We start from the raw sequence: 27,888 nt of genomic DNA on the forward strand, positions 1-27,888 counted from the left end.
CTATGTTAAATAAATAAATAAAATCTTAAAAATTAAAAAAAAAAGCATCTTTCTCTCACAGCACTGCTGTTGTCAGAGGAACAGCATGACAGTGGTTTTTCTGGGATCATCTAATACATGGGGTTTCCCTGACTCCACAGTCACATTCTCACTAGTCAGAAAATGACTTGGCTTGGTCTGGTTCTTTGTGAGGTCCAGTATTAATGTGATTGTCTTGTCTCCTGGTCCTGCTCTCCAGGGCAGCCCCTTCCTCTTCCTTTAACACCCCTGAGGTGGGGTTCAGTCTGGGTCATTGTCCTGTGAAGTATCCTGGTTTTTGGACTGAACCCCTATCACACCCTGGCTGCTCCCTGCAGGTGTGGAGTGGGCTCCTTTGAGAGAGGTGATCCCCAGGGCTGGGCAGGCAGGGGCAGCCCAGGATGAGCTGGAGATACTTTGGACATGTCAAGGATACTTGGAGCATTGAAATGAGCTATAGGGCTGAACTCAGCATGCTGACCAGAGAAAGGGTCCACTATAAAGGGAGAGGCCAGTGAAGATCCTTTTCCCTTTCCTTTCCTCTTTGTTTCTTTCCTTTTTTTTTTTTTTAAAGATTTTATTTATTTATTTGACAGAGATCACAAGTAGGCAGAGAGGCAGGCAGAGAGAGAGGAAGGGAAGCAGGTTCCCTGCTGAGCAGAGAGCCTGATGCGGGCTCGATCCCAGGACCCTGGGATCATGACCTGGCCGAAAGCAGAGGCTTTAACACACTGAGCCACCCAGGCGCCCTCCTTCTTTCTTTCTTAAGATTTTATTTATTTGTCAGCGACTGAGCACAAGCAGGGGGGGTGGCAAAGGGAGAGAGAGAAGCAGGCTCCCCCCGCCCAAGCAGGGACCCCCCCCCCCCCCCCCCGCCTATGCTGGGCGATGACCTGAGCCGAAGGCAAACGCTTAACTGACTGAGCCACCCAGGTGTCCCTGAAGATCCTTTTCATCTAGAACCTGGGGACCACTCTCTCAAGTGGGACCATGTGACGTCATCTTTGTGGGTCAGAAATGGTTGACTCACAGCTGTTACGTGTGGTTAAAACTAATGAATTGAAGGCTAAAGAGACATAACAGGTCTTGAATGTAAAACACTATAAAGGACATTAGGATTTGTGGACATTGGGGAATTGTGACTATGCTTATTAGATAGCAGTATTCTGTCGGTTTCATCAGTATTATTCCTGAGTGGGAGGCTTGTGATTGTGTGGAGAAAGTGCTTGTCTTGGGGCCTGTGACTCTGAAATGCATTGGGAAGATAAACGTGTGTGTGTAAAGCAAGTATGGCAAAATATGAGTGACTGATGGATCCAGGTGATAGGTGTGTGAGGTGTTCATTCTCTGTAGTTTTGAAACTTTCTGAGAAGCTAGGGGGAGGCCAAAACTTCTGTTAGCCTTTTCCTGAGGTGAGGCTCAGGGGTTCTGCCACTGCCCCCCTACCTTGGGCCACACTGAGGGAAAGGTGATTTCCCATTCTTTATTTAAACCTTGGGATAAAAGAATACTTGATGAATTATTTTATATTCCAGCCTTTAGGCTTTTGGATGTGAAGATACAGCCTACACTATGAGGGCCTTCTGGGGTGTGGGTGCTGGGGTGATAGCAGGGACACTTGCTATGGGGCCCCACATGGGTCAGGGGAGGCCTCCCTAGGAGATGCCCTGTGCACTGGGATCCAAAGAACTGAGAGCCAGCCATGCAGAAGAAGTCAAGGGACAGTGAGTGCAAAGACCCTGTGGCACTGGCAGACTCAGGGACTGAGGGACTGTGAAAGATCCATTTCTTTCTGAGTGGTACAGTACTTTTGGCGTAAAAATCTGTAGCCTAAAAGTTCTTACCAGCAAATTAGGAGTAATTTTTGAATTTACATGCTTTTCCTCTGTGGGTCTGATGTGACCTCTCTTCCTATTACTCTGCTGTGCACAGTCTGAGTTCTGTAGTCAGTTGTATGAAACAGTCCCTGGCAGAGAGTGTCTGCAGGCCTTGATCAGCTCATTACTTCAAATAGTACGCAGAGCAGAGGTGAAGAGGGACTCCTTTTCCCAGTGATGTGGTGCCTGGAGGCAGGCTTTGCCTTTGGTGGTCCTGTCCTTCAGTTTAGCAGGCACTGGGGTCCTGGCTGGAAGTGCAAGGTTGATAACCTCAGAGGACAAGGTCCCTTCTGTCCTCCCATCATGTCACCTGGCATGGGTTGTGGACCTTCTCTGTGCTGGGCACTCTCTAGTGCTTTGTTTTAACTAATTTAATTATAGTTTCTAAGGTCAAATGTATTTTAGAAGTTGTTTATCTTAAAACTTTCCAAAGAGTAGAGGGAGAAACTAACAAGCCAGCTGTAGAAGTCAGTTTGTATTGTGGCCAGATCATAGCTGGGGAGGAGTGGGGCTCAGTGGGAGCTGGAAGTGGGTGTGTGGAGGCGGGGGGGCGCATGTACACGTTTCCCAACCAGGAGGCTACAGGGCTACTGGGCCTTGGGAAATCTGGACTCTTCTTTCCAGCCTCCCCAGCTTTAGAGAGGTGTGGAAAGTCTACCTGACCTTATATCTGTATCATGTTGTCTCCCAAGAGTTCTGAGAGCAGACCCAAATTTCCTGCCCCATATTAATCGGAAGGGGTGTGGTGTTGTACAGGGAGCCCCCTCACGTGGCTGGTCAGGATGTGTTCTCCGCTGGTTCATGCCTCCCCCTGAGGAGGGGAGGTGAACTAGGAGCTGAGGCCCAAATGGGGCAGGTGTGGATTGAAAGAGGGCCCCTGGGTGGTGTGCACTTTTCTATATTACTCTAGGTACTAATTCTGTTATTTAAGGGAGGTAAATATTCAGATATCACCAAGGGCATTTATTTATATGTAAAAGCTTATGCAGCCTGGTAAAAAATTTTATGAGTTGTTTTAGACAAGGAATCTGTAAGCATTTTCTTAAAGGACTAAATAGTAAATATTCTAGACTTTGTGGGACAAGAGGCAAAATTGAGGATATTATTAGTTATTTAATCCAACCATTTAAAAATATAAGTACCATTTTGAGCTTGAGAGGGGGAGTCCTGCATGCTAATTCCTTACTGGACTACCTTAGCCCTCTGTTGATCCTAGGTTTTACGGAGTTTTTCTGCTGAGATTAGATTGGAAAAGTAGCACATTTCTCTTTGGAAAGGTGAAAGCTGATCAAAGTTAAGTCATAGAAGGTGTCAATACCCATTTATCCAAGCTCAGGTTACCAGAGCTATGGAAAGAATAGTTTCAGATCAAGTAAAAAGAAGTTCAAGTTTCATAATATTCTTAAAAACTCTGTTACCTCAAATACTTGATAAACTAGTTTATTGGGTTTAAGGGGTCACAAATGTCGGTTTCTAATTGCTGCCTTCTGTATTGTGATATGTGTACTTCCTTCACTGCTGTTAAGGTGAAATCCAGGTGCCATAACTTGGCTACAGAGTTTCGGAAAACCAACCAGTGAGTGTGCCTGGGCACAGTCACACCAGGAGTGACCCCTGCGGGTGGCCTCACACTAGCGTTTCCACTGCATGTGTCAGGAGAAGTGTTGTGAAACAGAGAGGTGACTTTTTGAAGTGATGGCCAACTATCAGAATTTCAGAGCACAACTCAAAAAATCAAACAGTCGATTAAAAATGGGCAAAGGACTTCTTTTTTCCAAAGGAGATACACAGGTGGCCAACAAACAGGTGAAGAGATGCTCAGTTTCATTCTTTATCAGAGAAATGCAGATCAAAACCGCTGAGAGACATCACCTCGCATTCACTAGGATGGCTATTTAAGAACAAACAAAAATGATAATGGGTATTGAAGAGGCTGTGGAGAAATTTGTAATCCTTGTGCACCGTGGGTGGGAATGGAGAATAATGTAGCTTCTGTGGAAAATACTATGGCAGTTTCTTTTAAAAAGTTACACAGAGAATTACCATAAGATCTGGCAAGCCCACTTCTGGGCATATCCCCAAAATTTAAAGTGGGGACTTGGTCTTTGTATACCATGTTCAGAGCAGCCAAAAGGTGGAAGAAACCCAAGAGCCCACTGAAGAATAAATGGATAAACAAAATGTGTGTCTATTTAGTGAAATGTTACTCGGCCTTAAAAAAGGGAAAAAAATTTTTTTATTTAATTAATTTTTTTTTTTTTTGAGAGAGAGAGAGCATGTATGTGCAGCAGTGGGGGGAGAAGATGGAAAGGTAGAGAGAGAGAATCTCAAGCAGGCTGCACACCCAGCTCGGAGCCTGACATGGGGCTTGATCTCACACCCCTAAGATCATGACCTGAGCTGAAATCAAGAGTCAGATGCTTAACTGACAGAGCCACCCAGGTGCCCCAGCCTTAAAAAAGGAAATTCTGACACCTGCTACATAAAACATGGATGAGTGTTGAGGACATTGTGCTATTTGAAACAAGCCAGTCACAAAAGACAAACTATGAGACATTTATATGGTGTCTCTAGGGTAGTCACATTCACAGAGACAGAAGTTAGAATGGTGGGCTCTGGGGGCTAGGGGAGGGTAATGAGGAGCTGGTGTTTAATGGGGACAGATGAAAATTGGGCAGATGGAAAAGTGCTGGAGAAGGATGGTGATGATGGTTGCAGAATAATATGAATGTACTTAATGCCACTGAGCTGTGCACTTAAAAGTGGTTACAGTTGGGATGCCTGGGTGGCTCAGTTGGTTAAGCGGCTGCCTTCGGCTCAGGTCGTGATCCCAGGGTCCTGGGATCGAGTCCTGCATCGGGTTCCTTGCTCAGCGGGGAGCCTGCTTCTCCCTCTGCCTCTGCCTGCCACTCTGTCTGCCTGTGCTCACTCTGAGAAATAAATAAATAAAATCTTTAAAAAAAAAAAAAAAGTGGTTACAGTGGTTTGCACACAGTTTTAAAAAGAGATCAGGGATTCCCAAAGAAGTGCTTGTAATTATGTTACAGCACCATCTTTGCATTAAAATTCAAAAGTTGATTTTGATTTTTCTTTTTTCAAACAAAGTCTAGTTTTCTTCCATTTAACCTAGTTGTTGCCTACATGAAAAAAGCACGTTAAAGTAGTGGCAGAAGCTGTGAAATGGGGTTCGGGTCTGGGCTGAGACCATAATAGACAAAGATGTTGACCCCCTACTTAACCCAAATTCACCACTGCAATTTCCAGAATGCCCCCTAGGGCATTCTCCATTCCCACCTGCCCCCCTCCATCCCTAAATGAACTGCTGTCTTTTTTGTTGTTGTTGTTAAGATTTTATTTTCTTATTTATTAGAGTGCAAGTTTGTGAGTGGCAGGGGGCAAAGGGGGAGGTAGAGGAGGAGGGAAGGAATCCCAAGAAGACTCAGCAGCACGGAGCCCAGAAGCACAGGCTTGATCCCATGACCTTGAGATCATGACCTGAATCCAAGAATCCAAGGCTCAAGAATCCAAGGCTCAACTGACTGAGCCCCTTAGGTGTCCCCGACTGCTGTCTTTAGAATCTTAGAGGTGACTTGGCTGGAGCAGTGGAGAGGGAAAGGCCCTGTGGGCACTGCTGAACTGAGCTGCACTGGCCTGAGCTGGCCCCACACGGCATGGCTCTAGGTGGCAGGGGTTCTTGGAGGGAGGGGGGCTGGTGTCTGATCCTCTCCCACAGTTCAGAGAAACCTGGCACCTGCCCTGGGGCTCCTGTTATTCCTCCCTGTCCTTGTCACCACTCCACACCCTTGCCGCCTGACCCAGCCTCATATGGGAGATGTGTCATCCCCACAGGAGGGGGAAGATAACAAGGACTGTTGACTGCCACCCAGGGTTCCTGGAGATGGCTTTAGGAGTGCCTGTTACTCTGGCGAACTGAGTCTGTGTGCCTCTGAATGGACATGTGAGCTCAGCAGAAGTGCCTGTGAAATTCATGGCTTGTTGTTAAAGTTGCCTGTTCGTACGTTTTTGCTATTGTAACATATAAAAGGTAATATGTGTAGTAAGGATATAGCCTGAGTTCAGAAGGTAATCCTAAACATTGAACTTGTTCGTACGTTTTTGCTATTGTAACATATAAAAGGTAATATGTGTAGTAAGGATATAGCCTGAGTTCAGAAGGTAATCCTAAACATTGAACTTCTAATTCATAATGAAGATGGTCTGCTCTCTGGAAAGGGAAACTGGCAGCAGAGGAAGTATGTTGACTAACGGGGTACCTGCTCTCTCACATCTTCAGTGGACACAGCCTTTTCTTCTGGCTTAGGCTTTGGTGGGAACCTTCACTCTGGTGGGATTCCAGGCCTTGTGGCCTGACATTGTGCAACTGTCCCCAGAGGGGATTGCAACTGCTTTGTATAAAGTCATCTTGCTCCTTGCGGCTCCCCGTCATGGGAACAAAGCATCATCTTCAGCATCCCAGTTTGGTCATGGCTCCATGGCCAGGTGGGGTTGGACCTGGATATGCAGGAGGCAGGGTGGATGACCTAGGCCACCAGCACCCTGTTTTTGGCCAGGTAGGTTTAATAGGGAGGTGGGAGAGTGTGAAAAGTCCATTCAGAAGAAGCTGAACTCTCTCAAGGTGGAGAGCCGGCCAGCGCTTCATGGGAAGGTTGTCATGGCTGCTCATTCGGGGGGAAGCTGTGGGCCTGGTCTAAGGGGCGGAGAGCTGCAGCCTTGCATGGTGATGCTGCTGTTCTGCTGTAGGTCGGTGGACCAGAGGGCATTCTGCAGAATGGGGCTGTGGATGACAGCGTGGCCAAGACCAGCCAGTTGTTGGCTGAGTTGAACTTCGAAGAAGATGAGGAGGATACCTATTACACTAAGGATCTCCCTGTACATGCCTGCAGGTAAGTGCTGATGGCGGAGGCATGGACTTATGTCCTAGAGCTCTTGCATTCTGAGTGGGTATGCTGGCTTTGGAAGCCCATGTAAGTTGATGGATTGTGACATTTGTTAGTACAAAATAAGAAGGTTCTTCAGGCCAGTGTATACATAGTCCTTGTTACTGGGCAGGAGGGTGGAATCAGCCCTCTCATACCCGATTCACCCAGAGGCCTTCTCTCAGGTCCTGGTGGGTCCCAGTACCTGTCCCACTCACTCATTTGAAATGAATTACATTTGGTGAGGACTTGGGTTTAGAGAGTAAAAACAGCAGCTAAGATTTCTTTTACAAATAGATGATTGTAGGATACTTTAAAATATCTGCCTCTCTGATGAGTTCAAAATTCCCCAAAAGTTGGTATTAAATAGCCAGTGGCTAGAACTGCTTGTTGACCAAATTTGGAATTCTCACCTAGAGCAGGACCCATCCCTTGTATCTGGACCCATAAGATGAGACTTGTGTTTAGTTTTTTGTTACACATACACAAGGAAATTGAAACCAAAAGAGATGAATTGATCTTGTTCAGGGCACTTGGCCAGTCAGGCCACTCTGGGCCTGAGCCATGTCACTGTCTTGCCGACCTCCCAGGCCACTGCTCCTTGGAAGGTTGTACCCACCACAGGACAGAGTGCTGCTCTGTTCCCTGCTTTGTCGGGAGACTTTTTTTTTTTTTTTTAACTTTATTTTGGGTTTTTGTTTTTAACTTTATTTTGGCTCTTTTCTTACTTGTTTACAAATGTTTTTACGTATGTGTTAATGATGTCTTCGTGTTCCTGTTATCTACACATTTGCCGAAGAAGTGGTTCTGGTAAAGCTGCAGGTGCTTAGTTTGCATATGCCCTTACCCACTCGGCTGTCCCCATGGTGTGGGGGGTTGGAGGGAAGGTTCTTGGCTGGAGCACATTATAGTTTGAGACTGAGGCTTGGCTTCATACACATACAGAATTCTGTGGTGAGCTGGTTTTTGTTTTTGATGTGTTTGTTGGTTTTCAGAAGAATGAGGCTGGGGGCTCTCTCGAGGTGCTCCTTGCAAGCTTGAGCTCAGGCTGCAACCCGCACCCGGGGACCCTTTGCTGCTGGGTCTGAGCTGAGCGTTCCCAGGAGCATGGCGCCCTCTGCCGGGAAGTGGAGCGTCTTTTGAACACAGCGTGGTCCCAGCTTAACTCTGTGTGCCCCAAGCCAAGGATGCTGATTTCCCTGCTTAAATCAGGGCTCCTGAAACTTAAGTCCAAGGTGGGGTAGCTAGGGATTGCTTTGGGGTGTCAGACTTCTGCTGTTGGGTTCCCCTGGCACCTTCCACAGCTCTCATCCCCCACCTGGCAGAGGCTTTGCTGTTTCCTAGGGCCTCTCTCTCGGGAAGCCCCACAGCACCCTGTACCCCTTCCCTGCATTTGCAAGATCAGGACGCCTCTGCAGTTAACTGATTGGATTTTGCTAGTGGGATCGTTGGGTTTGAGTATGTGTTTAATGAAAAATTTTAAAATGTTGTAAGAGGAAAGAATTTTACATCCTGCCAAATTAAAACCAGAGAGAGACCTTCCAGCTTTAACTGTTGATGTTTTGACTTTTTTAGTTACTGCGGAATACACGATCCTGCTTGCGTGGTTTACTGTAACACCAGCAAGAAGTGGTTCTGTAACGGGCGTGGAAATACTTCTGGCAGGTAGATAATCAGACCGCGCATGTGTCTTTAATCAGTGCTGTGCTCAGATTTGTGTGTAAATTATGGAAATGTTGAAGCAAAAGCACAATATAAAATCACGCTAACAAACCTGGTTTTTTCCCTCCTCTGTGACTGGTTTAACTTGAAACAGATGGTGGTGTGTGAATGCCTTAATGTATTTACCCTTGATTTATTCTCTGTGGTTCTTTTATTATGCAAGTAGGGTTGGCTTAATTCTCATTCCCAGTTTTTATTTATATTTTTCTGCAAGATGAGCTCCTGGCACACCCATTCATCTTCATTACTGGGTGCCTGGGGAGGATGTTCCCAGGACAGTAATGGGCATCCATGGGAGCCGCTTCCTGAGAAGGCTCCCTCTGGCCTTAGCTCATCGGAGCAGTCCTGAGGCTAATACGGGCCAGATCCTGAATCATCGGATTAAATTAAGTTCACTTGACTATCGTCTCTGGGCTTCCCTTCCTGCTGTTGATCAGCAGCAGCTGTGACTAGGTCTCTTGTTTTGTGTTTTGTGTTTGGGGTGAGACCAGTTTTGTGCTGGTGCTTGGATTTCAGCACAGAATCCAGTCCTGTGTCCCTCCAGAGCTGCCGTGTTGTGTGACTGCTCACACTACTGTCACAGAGAAGCAGAGCAGAGTCTTGTAGGCCTCCAGGCCGCTAACAAGAAAGCAGCATCTTCTGGGGTTCGTGTTTTGGAGACATACAGTGACAAAAGCCCATAGGCAGGTTTATTTGCACAGAGTCCCCACCCTTCCTGTGTCTTCCACAGCTGCATGCCAGGGCTCACCATCTTGTGCTGCCTGAGGACACAGTGGTCAGATCTCGAGTCGTCTTAGAGTTAGCAATGCAAACTGTGGGATTCTGGATGAGGCAAAATGGGCTGATGTTTAATTCTACAGATTTGAAAGAAAAAGTGTCTTCAGGGTAACCAGATTCATGTCCCATTTTCAGAATGTTCTGGGTAATTTCATCATTACTGTGGTTGCATTAGTTCCTCTCCTTCAGGAAAAGCAATTAAATAAAACTTCTTAGCTGGCAACCCCATCTTCCGGTCAGCAGAGCCAAGATCAGGGAAGTTAGTGAAAGGCCTCTAAGAGAAAACAGACTCCATCAGCCAGCACTGAGTGTTTGCATGAGGCCAGATGGTAGAAACGATGGGACAGCCACTTGCCTTCAGGGAGCTTCCAGTATAATGGGGTGAGGTGGGTGTAGAAAAGACGGGAGGAAGTCAGTCTGGTAAAATGCCCAGTTGTGACAGTTTCAGAAGAGAGGGTGCTCTGTGGGTACAGAGAGTGGTGACAGCTGGTTAGATAATCTGACTGGCTTCCTGGGCTAGAACAGGCCAGAGAGGGTTGGAATGTGGAGCCTGAGCCGAAGCTTGCAACAGCAGGGGTTTCCCCGAGGTGCGGCCAGGTGGTATCTGACAGACCCGCAGCATGGCTGTAGGTAGCTGGGGGAGACTAAGGCAGAGCCGTGCACCATGCGTGGACCCCAGGCGAGGCCAGCTTGTCTTAGGTGGAGTTCATAAGCCCTGGGTGTCGGTGAGCTGTGTCCCGGAAATGGGAGGGACAGCAGAATCCTGGCCACGCGGCAGCAAGGAAGGAGCCGGGACAGCGTGGTTTCAGAAGGTTCAGAGCCGGCCCTGTGCTTCCTGAGAGTAGCCCTGAGCCCCGCTGCTCTATATTTTTTACTGCCCTCAGGTTTCTAATATGTTTGGTTATCAAGTTTCCTGGCCTGCAGCAAGGTAGGAGGGGCTGTTGCTCCTGGAAGCAGACACAGGGACCCGGAGAAGCAATGGAAAGCAGCAGCAGCCGAGAAGCCTCAGCAAGCCGAGAGGAGCCATGGAAGGGGCAGGCCTCTTGCCTCTCTGGGACAGCAGCTTTGGCCTTAGCCATAAGTTCATTCACGCCCTGTATGGAGGATTTCAGAAAGCGGGAACTAAAAAAAAAAGGAGGCAGGAACTATGTGAAACATGTTAGGAAAGTTTTCCTTAAAGGCTGTTCAGCGGATTGATTTTTGCGCTCAGTGGGGAACCAGTTCAGGGGCGGGCTGGTCCCCTGGGACGCCAGATGGATGAGGTGTGACCGCCCCTGCTAATGGACTGTGAACGGTACCGGAACTTTTAACGGGGGGCTCGAAAATTGGAAGTGGTGAAAAGCCAAACTTTGGGTGTTAACTATTTATCATTTCCTGGTTTCAGCCACATTGTAAATCACCTCGTGAGGGCAAAATGCAAAGAGGTGACTCTGCACAAGGATGGGCCCCTGGGGGAGACAGTTCTGGAGTGTTACAACTGCGGTTGCCGCAATGTCTTCCTCCTCGGCTTCATCCCTGCCAAGGCCGACTCAGTAGTGGTGCTGCTGTGCAGGTGAGGGGCGGGTGCATTCAGCCCCAGTGGGCGGAGAGGTGTGAGGATATTTGGGGGCTGGGACTAGTTAGAGAACTGGGAATGCTGAGTAACTCTTCTGGGGTGTGTTCTGGTTAAATCATAAAAAGAATTCTGTAACAACAGTGTTAAGAGTTTTGAGAGTTCAGAGCTCAAGTGCATGGGGAGAAGCAACGTATTACTAACAATTTAAAGGTAATACGATCACATAGTAAGATGTAGGGAACGTCACTTTGGGATGAAAGGTAAGCCTTGTGGGTGGAGGTCCATCCTCACCTGGGCTCTTCCCGCCCTCGGTGTTTCTGTAGGCAGCCCTGCGCCAGTCAGAGCAGCCTCAAGGACATCAACTGGGACAGCTCCAGTGGGCAGGCCCCTGATCCAGGACCGCTGCTTCCTCTCTTGGCTGGTCAAGATCCCTTCTGAAGCAGGAGCAGCTGCGGGCCCGGCAGATCACTGCCCAGCAGATCAACAAGCTGGAGGAGCTCTGGAAGGTGAAGGGCCTGCCGAGAAACGCAAAACTGCCTCAGCGTGGTTCTGGTCCAGGGAGAGCTGCTGGGAGTGTTTCTGGAACAGGAGATTCCAGAAGCAACTTGAGGGAGAGACTGCAGTCTTTACCTGGAATGGCCCTTTGGTGGAATCCCACAGGCACCTTCTGCTGGGCCTCTGGGAAAGGACAGCTCTGGTTGTTGGAATTTTTTCTCTTATTGCAGAGGAGGAGGGAGAGCAGAACTGGCCCCTGGGCGGCTGTGGGTGCATATGTCAGGGGGAGCTGGGCCTGGGGAGACAGGACTGTGGAGGGTGCTGGGAGACCTTGTTGGGGCCTGTAACGTGTCTGAGCCAGGGTGACTCCAGGCCAGGGTTGAATGTTCAGGGGAAAAGGGGTCCAGGTCACAAAAGTCAGAGAAGGCAGGGCCCACAACGGCTGGATGAGCAGAGGGGAGGGGCTTCCTGGTTGGGTGGTGGGGTGTCTTGCCCTGCCCGACAGACCCAGTTCTCTAGGGAAGCCCTTCTCTGGTTCTGGCTGTTCAGCTTTTATGATAAAGTTTTGTAATTGGGCTATAAATTTAATTGCCTGTGTAATCCAGAATCTTTTTTTTCCTTTTTTTAAGATTTTATTCATTTATTTGACAGAGAGAGAGATTCACAAGTAGGCAGAGAGGCAGGCAGAGAGAGAAGGGGAAGCGGGCTTGCCGCTGAGCAGAGAGCCCGATGCGGGGCTCAATCCCAGGACCCTGGGATCATGACCTGAGCCGAAGGCAGAGGCTTAACCCCACTGAGCCACCCAGGTGCCCCCCATAATCCAAAATCTTAAATGTGAATTTATTTTCACTTTGAGTGCAAGTCAAAATATTTCTCAAGTGTCTCTAGCAAGGTACCTTTCTGCTTCGATTTTTGGATGGCCAGAACTTTTTTTTTTTTTTAAGATTTTATTTATTTATTTGACAGGCAGAGATCACAAGTAGGCAAAGAGGCAGGCGGTGGGGGTGGGGGAAGAAGGCTCCCTGCTGAGCAGAGAGCCCGATGCGGAGCTCGATCCCAGGACCCCGAGATCACGACCCAAGCCGAAGGCAGAGGCTTTAACCACTGAGCCACCCAGGCTCCCCCCTTTTTAAAATATTTTATTTATTAGAGAGATCACAAGCAGAGGGGAGGGGAAGAGGGAGAAGTAGACTCCCCGCTAAGCGGCGAGCCTGATGCGGGACTCAATCCCAGGACCCCAGGATCATGACCGAGTCGAAGGCAGATGCTTAACTGACTGAGCCAACCCAGGCTCCCCAGAACTCTTTGACTTTTCCTGTTTATAGCTACATAGCCCAGATACTGTTCTCTCCCTGCCAGAGAAGAGTGTGTCACCCCTATTGGTGCAGTACAGGGTGAGGAGGAAACTGGGGGGCTGGGGGAAGAAGAAGGGCCTCCCCTTTTGTTTACACAGAGAACTGGTGGTCTTCTGGCAGCCCCAAAGCGGTATTCTCTCTCCTGGTTCAGGGGCTAGGCATTTGTTGGGGAACGTAGCCATTTGATGGTCTAGGTGTGTCAGGCTATGTCCCTGGGGTGACATCACCAGTATTTACCCTGCTGGTGTAGCCCTGGGCAGGGGCAGGGGTAACGGCAATGGCAAGGACTGAAGGGTGTGCAGAGACCCAACCAGTGTCTGTGTCCCTGTGCCCCGTACACTTCCCCATACGAGGACTCTCCTCCTGGGGTGGATGCCACCGGCAACGGTGCCCTCTGTACGATGCTTGTTCTGACAGGTATGAGCTTGTTCTGACAGGTGACGGATAGGCCTTGCTCTTCTAGGGACTAGTGAGTCTGCTTGTAGTTCCTTTCGTATATAGGCGAAAATGGGGAAGAACAGGCGCGGTGCTTGTCTTCTAGGAAAATCCTTCTGCCACCTTGGAGGACCTGGAGAAGCCAGGTGTGGACGAGGAGCCGCAAGCACGTGCTCCTGCGGTATGAGGACGCCTACCAGTACCAGAACATATTCGGGGCCTCTGGTCAAGCTGGAGGCTGACTACGATAAGAAACTGAAAGAATCCCAGGTGATTGTGTGTGTGCAGGAGGGTTTCGGTCATTTAACAACAGCATCTCTCCTAAGTCTGGGGAGGGCGGTTTTCCTCTGCAAACGGCGGATGCTGACAATGGGCCGAGGCGCAGTGCCCGGAGACGGACGGTGGATTGAGGGCAGGCGAGGGAGCGACCCTTGGGCTGATGCCTGGTTGCTCGGAGCTAAACACCGGCCTGAGTGTTTTCTGATTTAAAATCCAGCCAAATCTCTCACAGTCAGGGTTGCGTCCTTTGCCCACGGCTGCGAGAGCCCGGGCCGAGGAGCCTGTGGCACAACCGAGGGCACTTCTGGCACCGGTCTCATGAAGAGCCGTGTAGGAAGCGGGAGCTTCCGAGGATCGGCCGCCAGCTGCTTCTCCCTCCGCAGTTCACAGAGAAGCCGCCTCCGAGAGCAGCCGTCGAGTGGGGTCTCCTGGTCGTCTGGAGCGGGTTCTGGGGGTCCTCATGGCTTCTGTCCTGGATGTGCCCTTGCTGGTATTGCAGGCGGTTGGCTGCTGCACGCGGCACACTGACATCGTGGCTCGTGAGGGCGCCGTAGGGCGCGCAGCTGTGGAAACCCAGACACGAGGAGTCCAGGCCCGTGTCTGTGTCTCAGGCTAACAGGGCTCTTATTTTTCATGTGCTCAGACTCAGATAACATCACGGTCAGGTGGGACCTGGCCTTAACAAGAAGAGAATCGCCTACTTCACTTTGCCCAAGACTGACTCTGGTAATGAGGATTTAGTCATAATTTGGTTAAGAGGTGATTTTAAGTTTTAAAATATTTGTGACCATAAGTAGCATAAAATTCCTAGTTTCTCCCTTGTAAAGTGTCCCTTAATTTGAACTCTTCATGATGGCAGCCTCGGCACGTGTTGAAAACGCTAACTTTCTTGCTGTGTTTTCTCTGTAGATATGCGGCTCATGCAGGGGGATGAGATATGTCCTGAGGTACAAAGGGGATCTGGCGCCCCTGTGGAAAGGGATCGGCCACGTCATCAAGGTCCCTGATAGTATCCTTTGCGTACAGAATGGGTGAGCTTGTCCTGAGCACAGGTGGCCTGCATGGTGGTCACCGCAGGTGGAGGAAAGGGCATCGTAGGCGGCCTTGGCTCAGGGGGCCCCTCTGACTGGCATTTGCCACTGAGTCCTTGCTTCATTTGTGCTGTGCGGATGTGTCCAGCTCTGCGCCCCAGGGCTCTGGAAGCTCAGTTGGAACCCCGGCTGGGATGCGACTGCTTCATGCTGGGCGCTGCCCTCGCGCTCACAGGGAGGATGTGGGAGCTGGCAGTCGGGGGCCTGGACCCCACGGCGGCATCTGCTGATGAGGGTGGGCCAGGTGGGCGGTGTCTGCTAATGTTTGGCCACAGAGGAGGCTCTTTCTCCCCGGTAACCCAGTGAAGGCTCCTCAGAAAGGTAAACCCAGCTTTTGACAACGACGAAACTTAACTCAGTGGCACAGATTATGGCGATGAGATCGCCATTGAACTTCGGAGCAGTGTGGGTGCGCCTGTGGAGGTGACGCATAACTTCCAGGTGGATTTCGTGTGGAAGTCCACCTCATTTGATAGGTACGTGTGCCTTGGCCCCTGCAGGCTCTGCTGCTCTGCTTCCGTGCCTGGCCCAGGGCGCGGCTTCTGCCTCCAGCGTCTCAGTGATCATCCTCGTCTGCGAGGGCTGTGTTGTGCGCGTCGCCGACCTCGAGTTCTCCTTCCAGGATGCAGAGTGCATTGAAGACGTTCGCTGTGGATGAGACGTCTGTCTCGGGCTACATCTACCATAAGCTGCTCGGGCAGTGAGGTGGAGGACGTGATCATCAAGTGCCAGCTGCCCAAACGCTTCACAGCACAGGGGCTCCCTGACCTCAAACCACTCCCAGGGTGCCCACCTGCCCCGGGGCGCGGCGCAGTGCGGGCCCATCTGGCAGGGCCTGCTGGGGCGGGCGGTTCCCACCACTCCCCAGGTCTGGCTGCCACCTCACGACTACCTGTTATCTGAAGGTTAATGCTGTCAAGACTGTGCTGCAGAGGACCGCTGAGTTTGATCCAGGGACCACCAGGCACAGGGAAGACAGTGACCTCTGCCACCATCGTCTACCCACCTCGCTCGGCAGGGCAATGGGTGGACTCGGGGTAGCCCAAGGTGGGAAGAGAGAGACCCTGTCTGCCAGGACGCCTGGGGGCCCCTGTTACCTGGCATGCTGGGTTTTACATTATTTGTATGAGAACATTATTTGTATGAGATCTGGCCCTCTGTGTTGCTCTTCCCAAGCAAGCCTGCTGCTCCAGTAAGGGCCGTGGTGGGGCAGCAGGTATCGGGCCCGTACGCATCACGGACTTTGAGAGTCTTTACGGTGCCGACGGGGGTAGAGATGCAGGATTCCATTAGTAGCGTAGCTGCACATGAGAAGCGTGTCAACCAGGTGGGAGCTGGAAGCTCCAGACCAGTTGGGTTTTTTGCTTCTTCAGCTTGTTCACTCCTGACTTTAGTCTTAGGTCACAAGTTGGGGGACTCCACTCTCTGGAGAGTCAGAAAAACAGTCTTAACAGTTAGCATTTCCTGAAATTTTCTCTGGCTGAGCTCTGAGACATTTGTTCACCTTGTGTTGAAGGCCTGTGCTCGTCCTGTGCTCCAAGTAACATAGCTGTGGACCAGCTTGACTGAGAAGATCCACCAGACTGGGCTGACGGTCGTGCGCTCTGCGCCAAGAGCCGTGAGGCCATTGACTCCCCAGTGTCCTTCCTGGCCCTGCACAACCAGATCAGGAACATGGATAGGTGGTTTGGGGTAGCCTGCCTCGAGCGTGGCACGTGTCCTGGGCGCGGTCCCTGGCGACACCTGGCTCCCTGCCTGCTGACGTGTCACGGTGCTTCCAGCATGCCAGAGCTGCAGAAGCTGCAGCAGCTGAAGGACGAGACGGGGGAGCTGTCCTCTGCTGACGAGAAGCGGTAACCGGGCCCTGAAGCGCACCGCCGAGAGGGAGCTGCTCATGTGAGCTCTTAACCACTGGGCTGCTCGGTTCTGTTTGGCTGTGGGACCTGTTTCAGTGTGCCGGGCAGACCATGGCGCCTTTACGGCAGTTTATTTTGCTTTGAGAAAACGTTGATACCTCCCACGTTTGCCTTCCTCAGTGGTTGCACATCTTGGGCCCGTAGGTGGGTCTGGAACCACTCTCTGCTCTTTTATAACAAACCAAGCAAGGTTTCACCAGCTCTGCACTGCCTCTCGGAGGCTCTCTTGAGGCACAGAACCACATCTGTGCTGAGAGGTTTTCTTGATGAAGCTAGATCATTAGGATCTCAGAAGGTAGTGCCACTACAAGTCTGGATGTAGATATTGTCCAGGTTGGGACAGCGGCCTGCTTCCGTAGGTGTCAGGGAGGGCGCAAACCAGTGCCCTTCCCCACCTGCCCTTGGGGACCTGGTAGCATTTACCATGCAGGTTCCCTGATGTTTTGCCTGCTCTCGTCTTCAGAACGCAGATGTCATCTGCTGCACGTGTGTGGGTGCAGGGGACCCGAGGCTTGCCAAGATGCAGTTTCCGCTCCATTTTAATTGACGAGAGCAACCAGGCCACTGAACCAGAGTGCATGGTCCCTGTGGTCCTTGGCGCCAAGCAGGTGGGCCCATTCAACCGTCGTCCTGTTTGAAAAACCATGTGTGTTCTCTCTTTCCAGTTCCGTGTCCATTCTCAGCGCTGGGGGGTTGTTTTTGGTAATGCTTTGTAGTGCTATGTGATGTCTTGGCAGAGCAGAGGGGTGCCCAGTGGGCTTACTGAGGGTTCTTGGAAGGATGGGTTCCCCCACCTCTTGTGGGTCCTGAGTGCAAGTCTGTTGTTCCATGTTTAGGTTTCCCCTGCTATCCAACAGTAAAGCTCTGCCTTGAAACCTCTCACAAGCCAAAATGGGATAAAGTGAAGAATATCCCTGCTTTCTGAAAATTCATATTACACTGCTTTGCTTTACAGAAGACTTCCGGTAGTATCTGTTTCTGACAACCAAAAAGAAATGATAAGATTTTTGCTTTTACGACAAACGCTGTTGCCATGCTAACCGAGGTCTTTCATAAAAGAGAAGTGATGTGACCAAGCTTGTTTGGGAAAGCTGGATACCTGGATGTGGGGGCGGTTTCCCGTGCTGGTGGCTCTTACTGCTTGAGTCCTACATGACTGGGTGGTCGTAGAACACCAGGGCCCTTTCGTGCCCCACTACGCAGACGTCTCCTGTTTCATACTTGAGATCCTCACCTGTGTGGGCCTCTCACCACAGCTCATCCTTGTGGGCGATCACTGCCAGCTGGGCCTGTGGTGATGTGCAAGAAAGCGGCCAAAAGCGGGACTGTCTCAGTCGCTCTTCGAGCGCACTGGTGGTGCTGGGCATCCGCCCCATGCCGCCTGCAGGTCCAGTACCGGATGCATCCCGCACATCCAGCGCCTTCCCTTCCAACATCTTCTACGAGGGCTCCCTCCAGAACGGCGTCACTGCAGGTAGTGCTCAACCCGCAGTGGGGGGCCAGAGGGAACTGAGCCTGGCGAGATGACCTGTTGTCACTGCCTAAGTTGTCTTATGTGGTGATCTCGTGTGTAAGGGGCACCTCAGAGAGGTACAGTGGTCTGCGGGATGGCGTGTCCCCCCTGGAGTGTGGAACATCCTTGGCATGTGGCCATGGGGGAGCTTGACCTGGTGAAATGCAGAGTCACTACCTGAGAGCTCACACCTTGGGCTTATCACACAGCAGACAGAACGGGAGGTGGCAGAGCTGACTGTTCCTCCCACTCCTTACCCTGTTGTTCTCGAAACCCGGGCCCTGGGGCCTTCACAGGACGGAGGTTAGAACTACCCTCGTGATAATACTGAGGCGTTGTATGCCCTTTTGCCATGAGGACGCTCGTGCTGAGGGTGCAGAGGCAACCCTGGAGGGCTGCTGGCTGGTGCCTTGGCATCAGTGGGGACAGTGCTGCCAGACTGCCATGTGTCGTCACCGCCACATGCTTGCAGCAGGCAAGACCCTGAATGCCTCAGTGACGCGTACTCACTTTGTGTACATCCATATGACCCTGTGCGTGTCGAGGTAGGGAGCTCTTCTAAGACACTTGGCAAGTATGGTAGGTGTTTTAAAAGGACTCAGGGACACAGTATGGTCGGTCATTCAGACTGAGGTGTTCAGCAGGTTCTTCCCAGAAATGATCAAAGTGAGTCAGCCTGTGGCTTCAAGGAAAACAATTGACAATACTTATCTCCAGTGATAAAACCTGAGGACTCAAAATGAAAAGCAGAATTTTGGAAAACTCATGTTCCTGATCTGGGCCAACCAAGTCTCTACAATGTCGAGTGGCTTTTCTGATGAGATCTGTGGTAGTGACAAGTGTCTATGAAGTGTGTGAGTCTTTGGGAGCTCTGACTTGGTGAACAAGTACTTTCCATTCTGATGGCCCACAAGGATGTTACAAAGTCAGAGGCAATCCCAAGGGCAGGCAGAGGAGAAAAAGCCATCATCACCAGCCTGCAGGGTGACCTCCTATGCAGCTTTGGTGTGGAGTCAGACAGAATCCCACGGTTGTGGAGAAAGTTATAAAACATTCTTCCCTTTTCCAATTCCGTCCCATCTGTGAGGTCCGATTGTCCTACTGCGGGGGCTGATGCGAGACTGTGCACAGAAGCAGTCAGCCACAGCTGAGTTGTTAGAAAACTCGAGATGTATATTTTCGTGGGAAATACTACTTTTCATTAAAAATTTTTGCTGATATGTTTATTTTTAAAGGAATTCATAAGTATTTTATGTTTCTGGGTTTTAAAATGTAGTAAATGTCACTAGATGTAAACTATGGAAATGGTAGCTGCTTGGATTCCTCAACTTTTTAGGGCATATAAGGGATCTTGAGACTGGCATTCTTTTTTTTTTTTTTTTTTAAGATTTATTTATTATTTGACAGAGAGCGGAAATAGAAGCAGGAGGAATGGGAGTAGGGAGGGGGCACTGCCGAGCAGGGAGCCTGATTCGGGGGGTTGATCACAGGACCCTGGGATCGTGACCTGAATCGAAGGCAGACATTTAACTGAGCCACCCAGGTGCCCCGAGACTGGCTTACTTTTTCTTCATTTTTAAAAAAGATTATTTATTTATTTATTTGACAGAGATCACAAGTAGGCAGAGAGGGAGAGGAGGAAGCAGGCTCCCCACCAAGCAGAGAGCCCCATGTAGGTCTCGATCCCAGGGCCCTGGGATCATGACCTGGAGCCAAAGGCAGAGGTTTTAACCCACCTAGCCACCCAGCCGCCCCGAGACTGGCGTTCTTAATGTCTGTTAATGCCAGCAGCCTGCCATGTTGGCCTTGGTCTGGCCTACCACCTAGGTGAGATGGAGGCTGAGCGTGTGTGCCTTGGCCAAGCTGTGCAGCATGGTGCCATGTGGTCCTGGGAGTTGATGACACTATGAATGTTCCCGTCACCATGACGCTTACAGCATTGCTGGTCCATGGTGGTGGCGCTAGGAAAGGCCAGGCTACAAGGAACTTGTTTGCAATTTGACACAAGTTGGGAAAGCCAGGCTCAGCACTGATTCTGACCCTTGCTGGCCCTGCTCTGCCTGCCTCCATGGTGGCAGATCTGAGGGGCAGGGAGCAGGGGTGGTGGTGGCTTCTCCCTGTGGTGTCCTCTGTGCCCAGCACATGGTCAGCACCTGCTAAGTACATACATGTATATATATATATTTTAAGATTTATTTATTTCAGGGGCACCTGGATGGCTCAGTGTTAAGCCGTCTTCCTCAGCTCAGATCATGATCCCAGGGTCCTGGAATCAAGCTCCACATCAGGCTTTCTGCTTGGCGGGAAGCCTGCTTTCCCTCTCCTGCTTCCCCTTCTTGTGTTTCCCTCTCTCACTCTCTTTTTGCCAATACATAATAAAATCCTCAAAAAACAATAACCGGAGCACCTGGGTGGCTCAGTTGGTTAAGATGCTGCCTTTGGTTCAGGTCATGATTCCAGGGTCCTGGGATTGAGTTCCGCATCAGGCTCCCTGCTCAGCAGAGAGCCCACTTCTTTCTCTCCCTCTGCCTGTCGATCTGCTTACTTGTGCTATTTTTCTGTCAAATAAATAAATAAAATTTTTTTAAAAATGAAAAGAAATTAAAAAATAAAAAAAACAATAATGACGTTTTTTATTTTAGAGATGACTGAGCATGAGCAGGAGGGACAGGGAGAGGGGAGAGAGAATCTGAAGCAGATCCCATGCTGAGCTCAGAGCCCAACTCGGGGCTTGATCTCACGACCCTGAGATCATAACCTGAGCGGACACCAGGAGTTGGAAGCTTAATTGACTGTGCTGCCTAGGCACCCTGAGTACACATTTTTAAATTCTTCATTAAAGTATAAAGAAGTGCCCAAGTCCTAAGTGTTCAGCTTAGTGAGTCTTCTCTAAGTGAACACATCTGAATAACTAGAATCTGAACCCAGAGTACAGCCTAATTCCCAGAAGTACCCTTGAGGTCCAAGGTGGCCCCTGCCCAAGGCAGTGCTGGCACCCACCCAAACCCTTTCTTGGGGTAGCCTGACATCAGCTGTGGCGGGAGCATTTGCACTACAGAAATTGGAGGCCATGGGGCACCTGGGTGACTCAGTCACTAGGCGTCTGCCTTCGGCTCGGGTCATGATTCCAGGGTCCTGGGATCAAGCCCCACATCAGGCTCCCTGCTCAGTGAGAAGCCTGCTTCTCCCTCTCCCACTCTCCCCCTGCTTCTGTTTCCTCTCTCACTGTGTCTTTCTCTGTCAAATAAATGGATAAAATCTTAAAAAAAAAAGAAAAAAAAGAAATTGAAGGCTGTAATAGACCAGCCCTGTCCCTACTACCCCCAGTGGTCAAACATTCTCCAGCAACCCCTCGGCTAATGTGCCACTGAGCTAACCTGTTGGCTACTGCCCTCGCTAGAAGGATAGAGATGGACGTGGACTCTTTCTCAGCTTGACATAAAGTGGATCATTGGTGTTAGGCTGTTTTGATGCAAAAACGCCATTTTTCTCATGCTGATCTATAGATTAGATGCAGCTCCACAATTCCCAAAGAGGTCAGTGGGGCAAGTGAATGGACAAGCTAATTTTTGAAATTATAAGGAAATACACAGGGCCCAGAATAGCCAGGGTGCACATGAAGAGCTCTGTGGAGGTGGTGGCTTACATGGCCAGATGTCCCGAGTTACTACAGAGCTGCCGTTGCTCAGGTAGTGTGGGCACAGTGCCCAAGGTAGAATCCAGGGGCAGAACCACCTGTTCGAAGACTTTGGTCTGTGACAGGAAGAGATGGACTCAGCAGTGTCATCCACAAAAGCCAGTTGGAGGGATTTATGGGTCCTTTAAGGCACCGCAGTAAAGCTTCTAGAAGAAAAAATGTATTCATGACCCTGGGGTAGGCGGAGATTTCTTAAACAGGCCACAGAAAGCACCAGACGGGGAGGTAATGTTCAGGGAGTGAGCCGGCTTTGTGCAGTGTGCAGCTGGGTGTTGGTATGCACAGCTTCACTCCCTCCGGGGCATTTCGGGCCAGTTGGACCAGCTTGGGTGGCCTCCTCAGGGCCCCACTGACCGGGGTCTCTTGCCTGAAGCCTGCTGCTGACTGCTGTAGCACGGGTTTCTGCACTGTTCCCTTTGTATGCAGTCAGAATGGGCAGTGGCTTTCTTCTCTCATGGGAAGTGTTGCCTCTTTTCCCTCCCTGGTGATAGCGGACCGAGTGAAGAAGGGGTTTGACTTCCAGTGGCCCCAGCCTGATAAGCCAATGTTCTTCTACGTGACCCAGGGCCAAGAGGAGATTGCCAGCTCAGGCACCTCCTACCTGAACAGGTAAGGGGAGACTCGCCCTTGGTGTCTGCCGGCTTCAGTGGCAGCTTGGCGAGTAGCCGCTGGCCGCTGCCCATGTGTTCGTTTTCTGCCATGGTTCTGAAGCTTCTCCTAGCCCTCCTTGTTCCCGCTGTGTGTAGACACTTAAACCAGCAGCTGTTTCCACTTTGCATCTTCAATGTGTGTTCTATTGAGCAGATACTGCTAAGCCCACGTGTGAGCCTCCCCCGTCCCCTTTGACTCCCTTGGTAAATGGTGGGGAGCCCGGCTCTGGGCGCAGCGGGCAAAGCCTTCTCAGGGCTGCCCTGGACGTGGAACTGCCCCACACCTCCCGTGGCTTCCGGCCTCGGTCTCCAGGCCCGCGGGGGCAGCCGAGGAACTGAAAGGTGGGTTTTCCTAGGACGGAAGCTGCCAACGTGGAGAAGATCACCACGAAGCTGCTGAAGGCAGGGGCCAAGCCCGACCAGATCGGCATTATCACCCCGTACGAGGGCCAGCGCTCCTACCTGGTGCAGTATATGCAGTTCAGTGGCTCCCTGCACACCAAGCTCTACCAGGTGCGCACGCCCAGCTGTGCCTGCGGCCCTTGCCGCCGTCCTGGGAGGGCATGTGTTCCCTTTGGATTTTTCTCAGGATGGTTTTCAGAGCAAAACTGAAAATACTTCCAAGTTGAACCGTATGGTATGATTACCCTCTGGCCTTATGGTGGATGTTACGTGGTCATGAAAATGCCGTTCCCTCTTGCACCATTGTCTGGGTGAAGCATCCAGGGTTTGTGTGCTGGAAGGGTGCGGGACCACAGGATTCTCTTTCTCTGCAGAGATGAACCAAAACACGAAGTAGCGCCCAAGTGACCATGTCAGGTGGTCTCTGTTTTGTTAACTTGGGTGCCGTCTAAGGGCTTTTGCGGCAAGGATGTGTGCTTTTATTATTGGGAAACAAATTGTCACAGTTTAGAAAACAAGCAGAGCATGGGAAGGCCAGGAGAGAGGGGCTGGGGACCGGGAAAGCCCAGGGGGAGTAGGTCCAGCCAGAGGGGCTCCCTCCTTGCTGCCGGAGGCTGGCGCTGGGATCTCTGTAGGCTTCAGGTCCCAGGCTCCTTGGTGGGACTGGACAGTTCATCCCAACAACATTCCCACAGTCTGAGGGTTCTTAAAGGCAGCCAGCTGGCTGACTGCGACCATGGGTCCCTTGTAGGAGGTGGAGATCGCCAGTGTGGACGCATTCCAGGGGCGAGAGAAGGACTTCATCATCCTTTCCTGTGTGCGAGCCAACGAGCACCAAGGCATCGGGTTTTTAAATGACCCCAGGCGGCTTAATGTGGCCCTGACCAGAGCGAGGTATGGAGGACTGTGTCCTGTTGGGCCTTGCTGGTGGCAGGTGCCTCCCTCCTGCCACAGGAGTTCCAGATTGACTTTTCCCTGAAGCTGGGAGGGTCTGCCCAAGGGCTGCTGCTGGCCTGGTTCGCTGCCTCCTCCGGTTCTCCTCCCGCCACAGCTGAACTTCAGGCCCCACGTGGGTGTCACTGAGCTTCGTCAGTGCCAGAGCTCAGAGTGCTCCCAAGAGGTAGTTTAGGGAGAAGTCGTCCCGACGAGGTGCCTTTGTTTCCTGTTTTGGTGGGCTTGTGTAGCCTCAGTTTTGTGGGCAGGGTCATCTAGGCCCTTCTGTCCTAAGCTCAAAACCCACTAGTGCAGTTTGTATCTCTGTGAAGACAGTTAATCCCTGAATCTTATCTTTTGGTCTTGTCTATGTTTTTAGCCCTAGAATGTAATGTGTTTTGAAATGATGATGATAGCAGAGGGGGCCTAGAGAGAATAAGGTGGCTCTTCGTCACCTTTGAGTAAAACCAGACCACAGCTACCCCCATACCAGCCTGAAGTCAGGCTCGCTTCTTCCATTGGTTCCTTTCCCTGTCGGGGCACATTGGTGGTTATTTGTCACCGCCTCCCCCTTCTAGGCTGCTGTCTTGTTTGGTGGCCAGCCCTGGGGTATGGGGGTCCTGAAACAGCTGGGTGGGGTGAGCGTCCACCAGAGAAGCCAGTCCCCGGCTTGGTCACTGAGGTCTGTGCCCTGGCCTGTCGGGCTTCCCGAGGCCACAGAGCCTGCTGGGGCTGCGGCTGACTTCCCAGAAGGCCAACCCGTGGCTCAAACAAGGAGGCTCATCTGAGCTCCTCTGCTCATGGAGGGGTTTTTATGTCTGGGCACCTCCGAAGTTGTCTGCAGATACGCCCGGTGCGCTAGGGACAGCTTGCCTGGTGGGCTCCAGCACCAGGTCACTGTGACAGCAGTGTGCTCGTCTGGGCCCAGCGCTCATGGCGCTGTCAGAGGCAGATGGGGCGCGAGGAGCGCATCCTGTGACCTTGGGTATGGATTTTGGGCTTTTGTTCTGTCTTGCTTCACTGTGTTATGTGGTGGTCTGCATACCATGCAGAGCCTCAAATGCCTTGTTTTTGTGGCCACGCCTTGCAGGTACGGGGTCATTATCGTGGGCAACCCGAAGGCCCTGTCCAAGCAGCCGCTCTGGAACCACCTGCTGAACTACTACAAGGAGCAGAAGGTGCTGGTGGAGGGACCTCTGAACAACCTGCGCGAGAGCCTCATGCAGTTCAGCAAGCCCAGGAAGCTTGTCAACACCATCAACCCGGTGAGCGGCCGCGGGTGGGGTCGGGGGCCCAGCCGGGCTGCTGTTCCCCGCAAGTGTGAGCTGAGGGCAGTCACACGTGTCCGTGTGGCCTGTTGTCACGGATCTCTCCCGTCTCGTGTCTCCGAAGCTTTCCAATTTGGCCTTTTGGGTTGTAAAGTCCTGGGTGGCAGCTAGGAGGTGGACTGGGCAGTGGGAAACCCTGTGAACCCAGGGTGCTCTGGGGGACCTAGGAGCTGGTGCTGTTTGAGGTGAAGCCCGAAGACAGATCCGTTCAGCTAGGATCTGTGGCACTGTCGCAAGACTCCACGTACCAAAGGCTAGGCCAGTGGAGGAGGGGTGGGCGAGGCCCAGAGCCCAGCAGTCAGCAAGCCTGGGGTCGGCCTGCAGCTCGGCCTTGGCGTGGCCTGGCCCCCAGAGCTTGAGAGAGTTCTTGTGTCAAGGTGGTAAATTCCTCACCTGTGTGAATCCTTGCAGGGAGCCCGCTTCATGACAACAGCCATGTATGATGCTCGGGAGGCCATCATCCCCGGATCGGTCTACGATCGCAGCAGCCAGGGTGAGTCTGCTTTCCGGGGGAGTGCACTGGCCCTGTGGGTGTTGATTGTTCCCACGTCTGCAGCTTTTGGCCCTGTCACTCCTGGGGTGACCTCCCAAGCCTCCGTCCACAGAAACTGCGTGACAGAGCACCTTCTCACCTTCTCTTGTCTGAAATCAAAGACTTGGTCTTTGTCAGTGTCTACATACGTTGTGGTTTTTTGTTTTTTGTTTTTGTTTTTTAACTGTCAGAGCTTTGCTTGTGGAGGTTTGCAAGCAAATACTGTAGTTCTGTCTGTTTGCTCCCGGGCCCCAGGGCGCAGTGCTCCCTACCCACCCTACACTTGGTTCACCCACTCAGTTAGGGGGGCCCCCCTGTAGCTCTCCAGGCCGCCCACAGACTCAGTTCCCGTTTCACCGGCCTTCCCGTTTCCGCTTGCTCTCCTGTATGGGGTCTCTGTCCTGGGGCTGAGCCTTACCCCTGCTGTGTGCAGCACCTCCTCTTGCCTGAGCCGGTGTCTAGATGGTTCCCATTCATCCCCCAGGTCCCTGTCCCCTGGGACCCTTCCTTGCACCAGCCTCTACAGAGGGTGACTCGCTCACCTGGGTGCTTGGTGCCACAAGCCTGCATTTTACACTGAGCTTTGTCGTCTTGTGGGTTCAGTGGCCATCCTGGGGCCAGGGCAGCCCAGCAGTTCCTCTCACTTGTGAAGTAGGCAAGCCACCTTTCCCTGCTTCCCTTGTGTTCTGGTTGCTGGGCTCAAGTGACAGATGTTGCCACATCCAGTGAGTTGCCGCGTAGGAACACTGGGCCCGTCTTTCATCCTTGAGCTCCCTGTGGATCCAGCTAAGGTTCTTGGCCCCGGAGGGCGGACCAGAAGGCTATGCTGTCCTGCCTTGGCTCCCTTTGACTACCCAGCCCTTGGGAAGCTCTAGACACTGACAAAGACCAAGTCTAGCCTAGCCCGGGGGTGCCTGAGGGCCTGCATTTTCAGTGGGATCCACTGGTCTTTCCACTTAGGTGTTTTCTTGCTTTTGGTGGTTATGGTGGGGGTGTGTGTGTGTGTGTGTGTGTGTGTGTGTGTGTGTGTGCAGGTAATGTGAGCTTAACTTTTTTTTTCAGTTGGAAATGCATCACAGCTTCAGTCTTTTGGATGCTTACAGGCCAGGGATTCTCCAGTCCCCTGGGAGAAAAGTCCTGTTCCCAGGAGCCACCCCTGGGAGGCTGTCCAGAGTGGGGGTCGAGTCGTGAGATTCTGTATCACTGCAGTGGCTTTGCTGTCAGGCTGCACCAAGAAACCCTGTGACAGCAGCGGCAGGATGAGAGTGACATTCCAGCTCCTCAGCATTCATTCGTGGCCCAGGCGTGGGTGCAGTGGGATGTGGTGGTGACACCCGCCGTCTACCTTGTGTCTTGCAGGCCGGCCCTCAAACATGTACTTCCAGACCCACGACCAGATTGGCATGATCAGCGCGGGCCCCAGCCACGTGGCCGCCATGAACATTCCCATCCCCTTCAATCTGGTCATGCCCCCCATGCCACCGCCAGGGTACTTCGGACAAGCAAACGGGCCGGCCGCAGGTGAGCCGCCGGGTGGCTGCTCATCGTGAAAAGCACGCTGGCACCAAAATTTTTTCACGTCTGGGCTTCGGGCAGCCGGGCTTGTCGGCTGGGTGCAGATCTCCTTCAAGGAACCTGGACTGCTGTCTTTCAGGCCGGGGTACCCCAAAAGGCAAGACTGGTCGTGGGGGGCGTCAGAAGAACCGCTTTGGGCTCCCTGGACCCAGCCAGACGAATCTCCCCAACAGCCAGGCCAGCCAAGACGTGGCGTCGCAGCCATTCTCCCAGGGCGCCCTGACCCAGGGCTACATCTCCATGAGCCAGCCCTCCCAGATGAGCCAGCCCGGCCTCTCCCAGCCCGAGCTGTCCCAGGTGAGCAGGGAGGGCAGGGCTGCTGGGACTGAGCCCACCCATTCACCCCTGCAGACCTGAGCACCGCTCTGTCTGGCCGCCCTCAGCAGGGGGACGGCAGGGTCTTAGCGAAGCTGGATGACCTGTGTCGGATGGTGAGGTGACCCATATGGGTTTCCTGCCACTCAGATTTCAGAACCGGGTTTTCAGATCCTTCTCTGGGGTAGGTTCTTGAGGCTGGAAGGATGTCAGCACATCCTCCAAGGGGATGCTTATCTCCCCAATTTTGTTTTCCAGGACAGTTACCTTGGTGATGAGTTTAAGTCACAGATTGATGTGGCACTGTCGCAAGACTCCACGTACCAAGGGGAGCGGGCATACCAGCACGGCGGAGTGACAGGGCTGTCCCAGTACTAGAAGGCAAGCTGACCCCTGCAGGAGGTCTTTATCGGGATCTGGACATGATGGGAAATCAGGGAAATGTGTGGTAGGGGTCTCAGGTCCCCAGGAGGCCAGCTTGTCCTG

General features: G+C 51.8%; 1 protein-coding gene across 1 annotated transcript in view; it reads left to right on the top strand.

The window, feature by feature from the left end:
* UPF1 (UPF1 RNA helicase and ATPase) overlaps positions 1-27,888 on the top strand; it is a 37,725-nt gene that overhangs the window by 7,532 nt on the left and 2,305 nt on the right. The window contains 39 exon segments of the mRNA XM_032316573.1: positions 6,657-6,799; positions 8,408-8,497; positions 10,716-10,883; positions 11,210-11,270; positions 11,272-11,325; positions 11,327-11,392; positions 13,278-13,337; positions 13,339-13,386; positions 13,388-13,444; positions 14,096-14,120; positions 14,123-14,176; positions 14,360-14,391; positions 14,393-14,459; positions 14,909-15,017; positions 15,164-15,242; positions 15,244-15,314; positions 15,437-15,476; positions 15,478-15,543; positions 15,545-15,567; positions 16,058-16,070; positions 16,072-16,101; positions 16,103-16,142; positions 16,145-16,223; positions 16,323-16,395; positions 16,397-16,441; positions 16,921-16,983; positions 16,985-17,065; positions 17,714-17,806; positions 17,808-17,834; positions 17,836-17,868; positions 17,871-17,931; positions 22,159-22,276; positions 22,674-22,830; positions 23,471-23,613; positions 24,743-24,917; positions 25,392-25,473; positions 26,872-27,033; positions 27,167-27,384; positions 27,661-27,783. Of these exon segments, the coding sequence (XP_032172464.1) occupies positions 6,657-6,799; positions 8,408-8,497; positions 10,716-10,883; positions 11,210-11,270; positions 11,272-11,325; positions 11,327-11,392; positions 13,278-13,337; positions 13,339-13,386; positions 13,388-13,444; positions 14,096-14,120; positions 14,123-14,176; positions 14,360-14,391; positions 14,393-14,459; positions 14,909-15,017; positions 15,164-15,242; positions 15,244-15,314; positions 15,437-15,476; positions 15,478-15,543; positions 15,545-15,567; positions 16,058-16,070; positions 16,072-16,101; positions 16,103-16,142; positions 16,145-16,223; positions 16,323-16,395; positions 16,397-16,441; positions 16,921-16,983; positions 16,985-17,065; positions 17,714-17,806; positions 17,808-17,834; positions 17,836-17,868; positions 17,871-17,931; positions 22,159-22,276; positions 22,674-22,830; positions 23,471-23,613; positions 24,743-24,917; positions 25,392-25,473; positions 26,872-27,033; positions 27,167-27,384; positions 27,661-27,780 (3,126 nt within the window). The 3' untranslated portion in view covers positions 27,781-27,783.

This window comes from Mustela erminea, chromosome 1 (assembly GCF_009829155.1).
Source record: "Mustela erminea isolate mMusErm1 chromosome 1, mMusErm1.Pri, whole genome shotgun sequence".
Lineage (NCBI taxonomy): Eukaryota > Metazoa > Chordata > Mammalia > Carnivora > Mustelidae > Mustela > Mustela erminea.